This window comes from Chrysemys picta, chromosome 4 (assembly GCF_011386835.1).
Source record: "Chrysemys picta bellii isolate R12L10 chromosome 4, ASM1138683v2, whole genome shotgun sequence".
NCBI classification, from domain to species: Eukaryota; Metazoa; Chordata; order Testudines; family Emydidae; genus Chrysemys; species Chrysemys picta.
The window spans coordinates 55,819,175-55,832,825 of record NC_088794.1 but is presented as its reverse complement, the minus strand read 5'-3'; the positions used below and the strand labels follow the sequence as shown (position 1 = coordinate 55,832,825).

At 52.9% G+C, this 13,651-nt stretch overlaps 2 protein-coding genes across 9 annotated transcripts in view; one reads left to right on the top strand and one right to left on the bottom strand.

Moving 5' to 3' along the window:
* Positions 1 to 13,651, top strand: part of LGR6 (leucine rich repeat containing G protein-coupled receptor 6) — a 217,822-nt gene that overhangs the window by 31,653 nt on the left and 172,518 nt on the right. The gene's annotated exons all lie outside the window — the stretch shown is intronic.
* Positions 3,682 to 6,101, bottom strand: LOC135983036 (uncharacterized). Its single transcript, XM_065592330.1, has 2 exons — positions 5,172 to 6,101; positions 3,682 to 4,576 (listed from the first exon to the last, which is right to left on the bottom strand). Exons 1-2 carry the CDS (start codon positions 5,713 to 5,715, stop codon positions 4,074 to 4,076), a joined length of 1,047 nt encoding a protein of 348 aa, XP_065448402.1. The 5' UTR covers positions 5,716 to 6,101; the 3' UTR covers positions 3,682 to 4,073.

The following is a 13,651-nucleotide window of genomic DNA, read 5'->3' as shown; positions in this document are numbered from 1 at the left end:
CTCAGCACTGCCTTCCTGCCTAGCTGATTAGTCCTTCAAGCACAGGCAATCCCAGACCCAGCTGCCCATTCACCACAAAGGGTTGTTGTCAGGCGGACGGCAGTGGAAAGTTCCATTGAGCCCCTTCAGTGTCATGGTGTTGAATCGGAAACAGCGGGTAGGACGGGCTGTCTGGTCACCAAACGAGTGCGCACCACTGATCTCTGGTATGTTACTCTGCTGAAAGCATCCCCTGTGGAAATAGCCCTGGCACTGCTCCACCCTACTGCACCCGGAGAACAGCATTGAGGGTACAGCAGAGGCACACTGGTTAGATGAGCTGGATGGAAAGGTCACTCCGACTGGACGTATGGCAGGGCCCTGCTTTCCAGTTTGTATAGCCACAAGGCCTCAGAGCAGTGTCAACAGTCCTCTGTGACCCAAACATCAGCACGGGTGTCTTCCAAAAGAATTAAATGCACCAGGGCAGTGACCTAGGAAGCGTTCCTCGCGCTAGCAGGGGACAAGTGATGCATCCTGGGACTGAAAATCGTAAGGCGACTGAGGGTACGTCTACACTACGAAATTAGTTCGAATTTATAGAAGCCGGTTTTATTGAAATCGGTTGTATACAGCCGATTGTGTGTGTCCACACAATAAAATGCTCTAGGTGCTCTAGTCGGCGGACCGCGTCCACAGTACAAGGCTAGCGTCGACTTCCAGAGCATTGCACTATGGGTAGCTATCCCACAGCTATCCCACAGTTCCCGCAGTCTCCGCCGCCCCTTTGAATTCTGGGTTGAGATCCCAATGCCCGGATGATGCAAAACAGTGTCGCGGGCGGTTCTGGGTACATGTCGTCAGGCCCCTCCCTCCCCCGTCACAGCAACGGCAGACAATAGATTCGCGCCTCTTTACCTGGGTTACCTGAGTTACCTGTGCAGACAACATGGAGCCCGCTCAGCTGAGCTCACCGTCACCATATGTCCTCTGGGTGTCGGCAGACGTGGGACTGCATTGCTGCACAGCAGCAGCTGCTAACTGCCTTTTGGCGGTAGACGGTGCAGTAGACTGGTAGCCTTCATCGGCGATCTGGGTGCTGGCAGCCGTGGCGCTTGCCTTTTGGCAGTAAATGGTGTATTACGACTATTAGCCGTCCTATTACAAGTCGGGTCATCGCACATTAGCAGAGTCTTCCCCGAGCAGCCGATTGTGCAATAGGCCTGAAGACCATCGTCATACGCCGCCCCGTATTTGCTGCCAAGCACCCAGAAAGATGCCGAGGGCTATCAGTCACGCTGCACCGTCGTCTTAAGATGTAAAAAATAGATTTGCTCTGTATTCATTTGCTTCCCCCTCCCTCCGTCAAATCAACGGCCTGCTAAGCCCAGGGTTTTCAGTTTAATCTTTGGGGGGAACATTCTGTGTGACAGTTGTTTGTGTTTCTCCCTGATGCACAGCCACCGTTCTTGATTTTAATTCCCTGTGCCTGTACGCCATGTCGTCACTCGGCCCCCCTCCCTCCTTCCCCTAGTCCGTCAGATACTACGTTTGCGCCACAGCTCAGAGAGCCGAGAAGCGGTTCGCGCCTTTTCTTTGAATTCTGGGTTGAGATTCCAATGCCCGGATGATGCAAAACAGTGTCGCGGGCGGTTCTGGGTACATGTCGTCAGGCCCCTCCCCCCTCGTCACAGCAACGCAGACAATAGATTCGCGCCTTTTTACCTGGGTTACCTGTGCAGACAACATATCACGGCAAGCATGGAGCCCGCTCAGCTCAGCTGAGCTCACCGTCACCATATGTCCTCTGGGTGCTGGCAGACGTGGGACTGCATTGCTACACAGCAGCAGCTGCTAACTGCCTTTTGGCGGTAGACGGTGTAGCATGAGTGATAGCCATGGGGCTGGCAGCCGTAGGGCTGCATTGCACCAGCCCCTTGCCAGGCGATGGTATATTATGACTGGTATCCGTCGTCATCGTATTGGTGTGGCTGTCAATCATGGCCACCTGGGCAGACATGCTACTGTTTCGATGATGATGGCTACCAGTCGTAATATACTATTTTCTGCCAATTGCCCAGTATTGTCTGCTAAGCACCCAGAAGAGGCCGAGGGCGATGCTGGGTGCTGGCGGACGTGGGGCTGGCAGACGTGGGGCTGCATTGCTACACAGCAGCAGCCCCTTGCCTTTTGGCAGATGATGGTATTTTATGATTGGTATCCGTCATCGTCGTACTGGTATGGCTGTCACTCATGCTGCACCGTCGGCTGCCACCTTAAGATGTAAAAAATAGATTTGTTCTGTATTCATATGCTTCCCCTTCCTCCGTGAAATCAATGGCCTGCTAAGCCCAGGGTTTTCATTTTAATCTTTGGGGGGACCATTCTGTGTGACAGTTGTTTGTGTTTCTCCCTGTTCCTGTACCTGTACGCCATGTCGTCACTCGGCCCTCCCTCCCTCCCGCCCTCCCTCCTTCTCCTGGTCCATCAGATACTACTTTCGCGCCTTTTTTCTGACCAGGCGCCATAGCTAGCACTGGGATCATGGAGCCCGCTCAGATCACCGCGGCAATTATGAGCACTATGAACACCACGCGCATTGTCCTGGAGTATATGCAGAGCCAGGACATGCCAAGGCGAAACCCGGACCAGGCGAGGAGGCGATTGCAGCGCGGCGACGAGAGTGATGAGGAAATTGACATGGACATAGACCTCTCACAAGGCACAGGCACCAGCAATGTGGAAATCATGGTGTCACTGGGGCAGGTTGATGCCGTGGAACGCCGATTCTGGGCCCGGGAAACAAGCACAGACTGGTGGGACCGCATCGTGCTGCAGGTATGGGACGATTCCCAGTGGCTGCGAAACTTTCGCATGCGTAAGGGCACTTTCATGGAACTTTGTGACTTGCTGTCCCCTGCCCTGAAACGCCAGGATACCAAGATGAGAGCAGCCCTCACAGTTGAGAAGCGAGTGGCGATAGCCCTGTGGAAGCTTGCAACGCCAGACAGCTACCGGTCAGTCGGGAATCAATTTGGAGTGGGCAAATCTACAGTGGGGGCTGCTGTGATCCAATTTGCCAGGGCAATGAAAGACCTGGTGATAGCAAGGGTAGTGACTCTGGGCAACGTGCAGTCAATAGTGGATGGTTTTGCTGAAATGGGATTCCCAAACTGTGGCGGGGCCATAGACGGAACCCATATCCCTATCTTGTCACCGGAGCACCAAGCCACCGACTACATAAACCGCAAGGGGTACTTTTCAATGCTGCTGCAAGCCCTGGTGGATCACAAGGGACGTTTCACCAACATCAACGTGGGATGGCCGGGAAAGGTACATGATGCTCGCGTCTTCAGGAACTCTGCTCTGTTTCGAAAGCTGGAGGAAGGGACTTTCTTCCCGGACCAGAAAGTGACCATTGGGGATGTTGAAATGCCTATCGTGATCCTTGGGGACCCAGCCTACCCCTTAATGCCATGGCTCATGAAGCCGTACACAGGCAGCCTGGACAGGAGTCAGGACCTGTTCAACTACAGGCTGAGCAAGTGCCGAATGGTGGTGGAATGTGCATTTGGACGTTTAAAAGCGCGCTGGCGCAGCTTACTGACTCGCTCAGACCTCAGCGAAAAGAATATCCCCATTGTTATTGCTACTTGCTGTGCGCTCCACAATATCTGTGAGAGTAAGGGGGAGACCTTTATGGCGGGGTGGGAGGTTGAGGCAACTCGCCTGGCCGCTGATTACGCGCAGCCAGACACCAGGGCGGTTAGAGGAGCACAGCAGGGCGCGGTGCGCATCAGAGAAGCTTTGAAAACGAGTTTTGTGACTGGCCAGGCTACTGTGTGAAACTTCTGTTTGTTTCTCCTTGATGAACCCTCCAAACCCCCCCCACCGACCCGGTTCACTCTACTTCCCTGTAAACCAACCACCCCACCCCACCCTCCCCTCCCGCTTGCAGAGGCAATAAAGTCATTGTTTTTTAACATTCATGCATTCTTTATTAGTTCCTTACAGAGGTAGGGGGATAATTGCCAAGGTAGCCTGGGATGGGTGGGGGAGGAGGGATGGAAAAGGACACACTGCATTTTAAAACTTTAACTCTTATTGAAGGCCAGCCTTCTGATGCTTGGGCGATCATCTGGGGTGGAGTGACTGGGTGGACGGAGGCCCCCCCACCGTGTTCTTGGGCGTCTGGGTGAGGAGGCTATGGAACTTGGGGAGGAGGGCTGTTGGTTACACAGGGGCTGTAGCGGCGGTCTCTGCTCCTGCTGCCTTTCCTGCAACTCAACCATACGCTCGAGCATATCAGTTTGATGCTCCAGCAGACGGAGCATTGCCTCTTGCCGTCTGTCTGCAAGCTGACGCCACCTATCGTCTTCAGCCCGCCACTTGCTCTGTTCTTCCCGCGATTCAGCCCGCCACCTCTCCTCTCGTTCATATTGGGCTTTTCTCATCTCCGTCATTGACTGCCTCCACGCATTCTGCTGTGCTCTATCAGCCTGGGCGGACATCTGCAGCTCCGTGAACATCTCGTCCCTCGTCCTACGTTTTCTCTTTCTAATGTTCACGAGCCTCTGCGAAGGAGAAACATTTGCAGCTGGCGGAGGAGAAGGGAGAGGTGGTTAAAAAAGACACATTTTAGAGAACAATGGGTACACTCTTTCATTACAAGGTCGCATATTTCGGCTTGCAGGCAGCCATCGTAGGCCACAGTGTTTTGGCTTTTTTAACCTTCTTAACATGCGGGAAAGGTTGCAAACAGCAGCGCATTTCCCATATCAAGGATGAATTGGGTTGTCCATTTAAAATGGGGTTTCAATGTAAAAGGAGTGGCTGCGGTTTCCCGGTTAACATGCGGCACAAACACAAGTAAACCCCCCCCCCCCACACACACACACGATTCTCTGGGATGATCACTTCACCCCTCCCCCCACCGCGTGGTTAACAGCGGGGAACATTTCTGGTCAGAAGAGCAGGAACGGGCGCCTCTGAATGTCCCCTTAATAAAATCACCCCATTTCAACCAGGAGAGCTTTCTGGAGATGTCCCTGGAGGATTTCCGCTCCATCCCCATACACGTTAACAGACTTTTCCAGTAGATGTACTGGCCGCGATTGCCAGGGCAAAGTAATCATTAAACACGCTTGCTTTTTTTTTGTAATGTTTACAAATAGTTACAAAGTTACACTCACCAGAGGTCTCCTGTGTGCCCTGAGGGTCTTGGGTGAGTTCGGGGGTTACTGGTTCCAGGTCCAGGGTCACAAACATATCCTGGCTGTTGGGGAAACCGGTTTCTCCGCTTCCTTGCTGCTGTGAGCTACCTACAGTACCTCCATCGTCATCATCCTCCTCGTTCCCCGAACCGTCTTCCCTGTGTGTTTCTCCAGTGAGAGAGTCATAGCACACGGTTGGGGTAGTGGTGGCTGCACCCCCTAGGATCGCATGCAGCTCCGCGTAGTAGCGGCAAGTTTGCGGCTCTGCCCCGGACCTTCCGTTTGCTTCTCTGGCTTTGTGGTAAGCTTGCCGTAGCTCCTTAATTTTCACGCGGCACTGCTGTGTGTCCCTGTTATGGCCTCGGTCCTTCATGGCCTTGGAGATCTTTTCTAATACTTTTCCATTTCTTTTACTGCTACGGAGTTCAGCTATCACTGCTTCATCTCCCCATATGGCGAGCAGATCTCGTACCTCCCGTTCGGTCCATGCTGGAGCTCTTTTGCGATCCTGGGAGGACTCCATCACGGTTACCTGTGCTGATGAGCTCTGCGGGGTCACCTGTGCTCTCCACGCTGGGCAAACAGGAAATGAAATTCAAACCTTCGCGGGTCTTTTCCTGTCTACCTGGTCAGTGCATCTGAGTTGAGAGTGCTGTCCAGAGCGGTCACAATGAAGCACTGTGGGATAGCTCCCGGAGGCCAATAACGTCGAATTCCGTCCACACTACCCCAATTCCGACCCGCAAAGACCGGTTTTATCGCTAATCCCCTCGTCAGAGGTGGTGTAAAGAAACCGGTTTAAAGGACCCTTTAAGTCGAAAGAAAGGGCTTCGTTGTGTGGACGTGTCCAGGCTTAATTCGGTTTAACGCCGCTAAAGTCGACCTAAACCCGTAGTGTAGACCAGGCCTAAGCCATGGCAGCATTGCCAACTCACGTGATCTTTGGTGCTCTTCTGAAATCCCCAGCTGCTGGAGTCAGCTGGTTACAGGAGGATCTCAGCTTTCCTTTCAAAATAAAGTCAATTTCCAGACCCTTGAGGTCATGGAGGAAAGCTGGAAAATGTGACCCCTAAACAGGGCCGGTGCTACCATTAAGGCAAACTAGGTGGTTGCCTAGGGCACCAAGATTTGGGGGCGCCAAAAAGCTGTGCCCCCAATTTTTTTTTTACAGCGCTCCTGGGCTAGGCTGCCGGCGGCGCGCTGACACGTGCGGCTCAGACTCCATCTCCCAGCGCAGCGGCCGCTCCATGCAATTATTGTCATTGCCGGTGGGGGCGGTGTGCTCGGGGAGGGGGCATAGCAGAGGTGAGCTGGGGTGGGGAGCCCTGTGGCAGCTTCCCCCGCCCCCCGCTGAGGCACACCCCCCCTGCGGCAGCTCCCCTCCCCAGCTCATCTCTGCTACGCCCCCTCCCCGAGTGCGCGGTCGCCGCTCCACTTCTCCCACCTCCCAGGCTTGCAGCGCCAATCAGCTGTTTGGTGCTGCAAGCCTGGGAGGGAAGGAGAGTTAGAGCAGGGGCAGCGTGCTCAGGGAGGAGGCAGAGCAGAGGTGAGCTGGGGTGGGGAGCTGCCGCAGGGGGGAGCTGCCACGGGGGGGTGCCTCATGGTGGAGGGGCAGGGGCGGGGAGCTGCCGCAGGGCTGGCGGGGGAGGGAGGAGGGCACAAGGTGGAAGTTTCGCCTAGGGCGCGAAACTTCCTTGCACCAGCCCTGCCCCTAAAGGCTCAAAACCCAGAAGGTGGATTGCAGGAACCCAATATTTATTATTGCTGCCCCTTTGGTCCGGGTGGATGCCGAAACCTCAGGGCCTTGCAGGGCTATTTCCTTCTGGATCAGAAGCTGACGATACGCGGGCTCGGAGTCACTCTCCCAGATCCTTCAGGCTTTCTGCGCCATCACACTCAGCCTGCACTCAGTCTTCTAGCGTCTGCATTGGAAACCCCTCAGTCCGCACAGCTTAGCTCTGCCATGCCATGTGGCCCATTGCTTTGGGCAGTTGCTCTCAAAGTCTGCAGCTGTCTTTACTACATTAAGAGGCTTAATTGCTCCTTCCATTGAGCCTACAAGAAGGGGCTTAGCACCCACTGCCTTTAATGAGATCTGTGATTGTCTCTGAATCTGAGACCCATCTGCTGGCAACCATTAGCACCTTTCAGCATAACCCTGTTAAAATCTCAGCAGTTTGAAGCCAATCTCATGATTTTTGGGGGCCCATTTCACGGCTTCTGAATTGTTGGGATTGGCAATACAGACATTGCTGGGTAAGAACTGGAACGTATTGATACAAGTGGTTGTGTTTAAAAACTTCTCTCTTTCCTTGAGCTAACTAACAAATCTTATCGCTGCACTTGCTGCATTCTCTGCACCGGGTAGAGGAGACGGCAAACGCAGAGGGGAAGATTCTAGTTATCTAGAGCAAAACTGGAAATAGCACCACTGCGGCAAAAGGAATGTAGCTGTTCAAGTCAGAAGCAATGTGTCAAGGAGAGTACTTTGTTTAATCACAGGCAAGGAAACGCTGTAGGATCCCAGACTGCATCAAAAGGTTATTAATTATGGGAGAATTATTAAAGCCAGAGTAGGCAGGTCTATACTAGAGAATTTGGCATTGCAAACACCTGCCACACTTGTATCCCTGGGTGCAATCCAAGCCTCAGTGAAGTCGCTGCCTCAACTCCCATTGCCTTCAATGGGGCCAGAATTTCATCCCTTGTGGTCACACACCGAAGCGCCGACAACAATGCATAAGCTTTGCCAAGCATTGTTGCAAGTGCCTTTGTTGTGAGCCAAGCTCCCAACCCGTTGTGTCCTTCGTCTGGGGGGTGGACTGGTGCAATGCTAGTGCAGATCAAAAACACTGGCCTTGCAGTTGGACTGCTGTTACTGGGACCCCGTAGTGCTGTCCCCTGATGCCTGACACCCAACCCCCTCCGCCGTGCCCCCCAGGCGTGGCGAGACCCAGCCTGCTTTAGAAATATTGGGAGGCATGCAATTCTTTCCCAGGGAATTGTGGGAGAACTTTTCTGTCCTTTCTGAGCACCTGGGGGGAATTGTGGGAAGGCATTGGTGGCATTGCAGTTAAAAGCAGCATGCACTTGAGTTAAGAGGTTTTGTCGCGTTAGGGACAATTTTGCAAGCCCTAAACCAGCTCAGAGCCAGACATCGGAATCCTAGCATTTCAGGCCAGAAGGGACCACCGGAGCATCCAGTCTCACCTCCTGGGTAACACAGGCCACCAACATCACCCAGCACCAGCACACTATACCCAACAATCAGAATGAGACCAAAGCATTACAGCCCTCAGGAGACAAAGTGACTGTGTGCAACAGGCAGAGAACAGGAGAGACCAACCTGCCACCACTGCCCCAACGGCAGGGAATTGATTCGGTGCGATATCCCCAGATGATCCCAGGGTAAAACCCCCTAAGGGCCCTGTCAATCTGACCCCGGGGAAAATTCCTTCCTGATAGGGTTGCCAACTGTCCTATCGCACAGACCCAAACACCCTTGCCCCTCCCCCTGCCCTGCCCCTTCTCAGAGGCCCCACCCTCGCTCACTACATCCCCCCTCCCTCTGTCGCTTGCTCTCCCCCACCCTCACTCACTTTTACCGGGCTGGGGCAGGGGGTAGGGATGTGGGAGGGGGTGCGGGATCTGGGCTGCGCGGGTGGGGCGGAGGGGTTCGGAGTGTGGGAGGAGGCTCCTGGCTGAGCCTGGGGCAGGAGGTTGGGGTGCAGGAGGGAATGTGGGGTGCAAGCTCTGGGAGGGAGTTTGGATGCTGGAGGGGGCTCAGGGCTGGGGCAGGGGGTGGGGTGCAGGAGGGGGAAAGGGGTGCAGGCTCTGGGAGGGAGTTTGGGTGCTGGAGGGGGTTCAGGCTAGGGCAGGGGAGTGGGGTGCAGGAGGGGGTGAGGGGTGCAAGTTCTGGGAGGGAGTTTGAGTGCAGGAGGGGGCTCAGGGCTGGGGCAGGGGGATGGGGTGCAGGAGGAAGTGTGGGTTGCAAGCTCTGGGAAGGAGTTTGGGTGCTGGAGAGGGCTCAGGGCTGGGGCAAGAGGGTGGAGTGTGGGAGGGGGTGAGGGGTGCAGGTTCTGGGAGGGAGTTTGGGTGCTGGAGGGGGCTCGGAGGTGGGGTGCAGGAGGGGGTGAGTGGTGCGGGCGCTGACCGGGTGGTGCTTACCTCGGGTGACTCCTGGAAGTGACTGGCACATCTGTCTCTTAGACTCAGGGGCAGTTTCCATTGCCCGCTGTTCCCAGCCAGTGGGAGATGCAGAGTTGGCGCTTGGGGCGGGACCAACGCCGGACTTTTAGTGGCCTAAAATCTCCTGGATTGGTTTCAGTAGCCTCCGGGAGATCGAGGCGATTCCAGGAAACTCCCAGCCAAACCGGGAAGGTTGACAGCCCTACTTCCTGACCCCAAATCCACTGGCAAGGCCCATTCAGTCTTTTTCCAAAACACAATTACACCTCCATCCGGTATCATTCACCCTCTACCCAACCTCTGCACAAAAGGAGGGAAAGAGACGTTCCGCCCTTCCCAGCAGGCCTCTCAAAGGAGGCCAAGCGAGCCCGACTGGCGACTGCACAGAGTAAACAAGGGCTGAATAGCCGCGGATGCTGAATGCACATCAACAATGGAGCCACCTCCCCTTGCCCCCGTCTCCACCCAATTCTAATTGGCCTCTCCCCCTCTTTTCATTATTCTCTTCTCCAAACACATTGGATGTTACTCAACCCTGCCAATTGTTCTCCCTTCTGTGCCAGGACAGACAGACGAGTTCCTGAGACAATAGACAATGACTGGGCACGAGAAAGGGAAGATTTATCGCCCTGAGCCAAACTTTGCCTTCATTGTCCTCCTGTGTCTTTTCAGCAACAGCAACAGAGCTACAGGCAGGGGCAGGATGAGTCCCAAGCTGGGGGTATTTGCGTCCAAGCCAGTGTTTTTCTATCTGGTCAGCTTGGCCACCCCTTATTCAAAGTCAAAAACGTTCATGACTCTGACAGATGAGGCAAATTCCTGAAATACCCCAGACAAGCCTTCCTGAAGGAAGTTAAACCTTATTACATTTAAGACTATGTCTACAGGGGAGACCTTACAGCGGCACAGTTGTGCTGTGTAATGTCTCCTGTGTAGCTGCTCTATGCCAGTTGGAGAGAGCTCGCCTGCCGGGATAATTAAACCACCCCCAACGAGCGGCGTCTCCCGCTGACGTAGCGCTGTGCACACCGGCACTTTTGTGGCTGAAACTTATGTTGGTCAGGGAGGTGTTTTTCTCACACCCATGACTGACAAAAGTTTTGCCAACAAAAGGTCAGTGTAGACGAAGCCTAAGTATCTATGGTTCGTGGTGTTAAAAACGCAAATGATTCTGTATTACTGTGGGATTGTCGGTAATGTCTCTAGGAGAGAGATGTGACTCATGTAAATCCTGGGAAGTGGTAAAAGTCTTCAAAGGACTCCTTCAAACAATGTAGCTCCCCCTCCCCCAGTTGTGCAAAAACCCGGCCTTTTGAAGCTTTGCCCTGAGGAGGGGACTGTCGTCTGGCTGATTACCTGTTCATGGTCGCTGGAGATCAAAGCTCCACACTGCAGAAAGCAGTGACTCACAGATTTGTGGGGGTTCTCGTCCTGAGAAAAAGGTGTTATGACCCGGTAATCACAGGAAAAAAACCTGTGTGGGGTCTGAAGGTCTGTTCACCAGCCAGAGCCTTTGCTGGAGGTGGAGTGATCGCTGCATGCGTGGAGGTTCTTTTATTGGGTTGAATATGTACTTTTCTGTGTTGCTTTTACCTTAAGAATAAATGTGCTTGTTTAAAAAGAACTGTGTGGTAGCTTGACTGTGGGCAATAACACCGTCTCTAGCTTCTGGGAAGGTGACGCTGGCTGGCTTTGGCAGTTTGACTTGCTGCAGCGTTCACGGTGTAGGCAGGGAACTGTGCAGCCTGGAAAACCCCCAATCAGGAGGGAGAGAGATGCACATCTCTGCCCAAGAGAGGAGATGGTTAAGGAGCTGGGAGCCTGGGGTGTAGGGTTGCCACCTTTCTAATTGCTGGTAACCAGACCCCCGAGGCCCCGCCCCTGCCCCACCTCTTCTCCCCAAGGCCTTGCCCCATTCCGCCTCTCCCCACAAAGCCTCTGCTCCAAACCACCTTTTCCCTTCAGACCCTGCCCCCAACACTCACTCCTCTCCCACCCCCAGTCACTCGCTGGACCGTCTCCACCTCCCTCCCCCCCGGCAGGCTGGAGTCCCTCTGCTCTGGAGCTGGGATGGGAGCTGCTGCAGCCTGACAAGGAGCCTGCCTACAGGTCGGAAGTGGCCCCAGCTGAGCAGGGGCTGGTGCCAGTGCCAGCGCCTCCCCCTACCCCGTGGTAGCCAGGCTTCTGGTGTCCGATCAATACATCTGACTGGACACTGCCAAGTCCCCTTTTCAACTGAACTTTCCGGTCGAAAACTGGGCACCTGGCAACCCTAAATGGCACCTGGACACAGAAGTAAAAAACCAGACTGCCCAGATAAAATCCAGACGGGTGGCAACCCTACTTGGGCGGGTTTTCTTGCTGGACCATGGAAGGGGAATACAAATGCAGTTGCTCTGAACTTTGACAATGACCCTCTTACAATCTCAGAACTGTTAACAGTTACCTTTGAGAACTCCTGGAGGAGGGTGAGGTCCCAGAGGAGTGAAACACAGTACCCATCTTGACAAAGGGGAACAAAGAGGACCCAGGGAACTATAGAGCAGTTAGCCCAACTTTGGTAGCTGGAAAGATCACCAGAACAAACTAAACAATCAGTTTGTAAACACTTAGAGGATAATAGAGTTATAAGGAACAGCCTGCGTAGATTGGACAAGAACAAATCATGCCAAACCAACCTAATTTCCTTCTTTGACAGGGTTACTGGCCTAGTGGATGGGGGGAAGCAATAGACGTGAGATTGCTTGATTTTAGTAAGGCTTTTGACACAGTCCCACATGACAGTCTCATAGGCAAACTAGGGAAATGTGGTCTAAATGAAGTGGTTAAAGACAGTACTCAACGAGTAGTTATCAGTGGTTCACTGTCAAACTGGGAGGATGTATCTAGTGAGTCCTGCAGGGGTCAGTCCTGGGTCTGGTACTAGTCAATATTTTCATTAATGACTTGGATAATGGAGTGGAGAGGGTATATATGAAATCTGTGGATGACACCTAGCTGAGAGGGGTTGCTAGCACTTTGGAGGACAAGATTAGAATTCAAAATGACCTTGGATGAATTGGGGAATTGGTCTGAAATCAACAAGATAAAATTCAGTAAAGACAAATGCAAAGTGCTACCCTTAAGAAGGAAAAATCAAATGAACAACTACAAAGTGGGGAATAGCTGGCTTGATGATTGTACTAATCATAGAATCATAGAATATCAGGGTTGGAAGGGACCTCAGAAGGTCATCTAGTCCAACCCCCTGCTCAAAGCAGGAGGATGAAAAGGATCTGGGGTAATAGTGGATTACAGACTGAATATGAGTCAACAGTGCGATGCAATTGCTAATATCACTCTGGGGTGTGTTAACCAGAGAGGTGTATATAAGACATGGAAGGTAAGCCCCAGCTGGAGTACTGTGTTCAGTGCTGGGTCCCACACTTTAAGAAGTATGTGAACAAATTGGAGAGAGTCCAGAGGAGAGCAACCAAAATGCTAAAAGGTTTAGAAACCCTGGCCTGTGAGGAAAGATTAAAAAACCTGAGTCTGTTTAGTCTTAAGAAAAGAAGATGGAGGGGGAACCTGATAACAGCCTTCAAATATGTGAAGGGCTGCTATAGAGAGGACGATGATCAGTTATTCTCCTTGTCCACTAAAGGTAGGACAAGAAAAAATGGACTTAATCTGCAGCTAGGGAGATTGAGGTTCGATAGTAGGGGAAACGGTCTAACTCTAAGGGGAATTAAGCTCTGGAGCAGGCTCCCAAGGGAGGTTGTGGAATCCCCCATCACTGGAGGTTTTTAAGAGCAGGTTGGACATACACTTGTCAGGGCTGGTCCTGCCTCAGCGCAGGGGGTTGGACTTGATGACCTCCTAAGGTGCCATCCAGCCCGACACTTCTATGGTACATGTACTATAAAAGTCAGAGTAAAACATGTACCAATGAGAACACTGAGCCTTTATCGTGTATTTGGGTGGGTGCTTCAAGAGGGTGGCAGAGAACACTTGACTTTGAAAGGCGAGGATACGTGTGTGGTGGGGGAGCGAGATTTGCTTTGCTTTAAATTGTAACAACATTTTCAGCACCTTTCAGCCCCCCAACTGGTTCTTATGACACCCCCCATCCTGGGGGTCATTACTCTCCAGTTAGGAAACAGTGTCTATCTCATTTATAATAACACTTGCAAGTCCCTCAATCCCTGGGACACAAACCCACTCTCTGGGAGTCACAAAATGTCTACACTAGAAAGACGCCCCAGTTGAACTATACCTGGATAGGTATATAG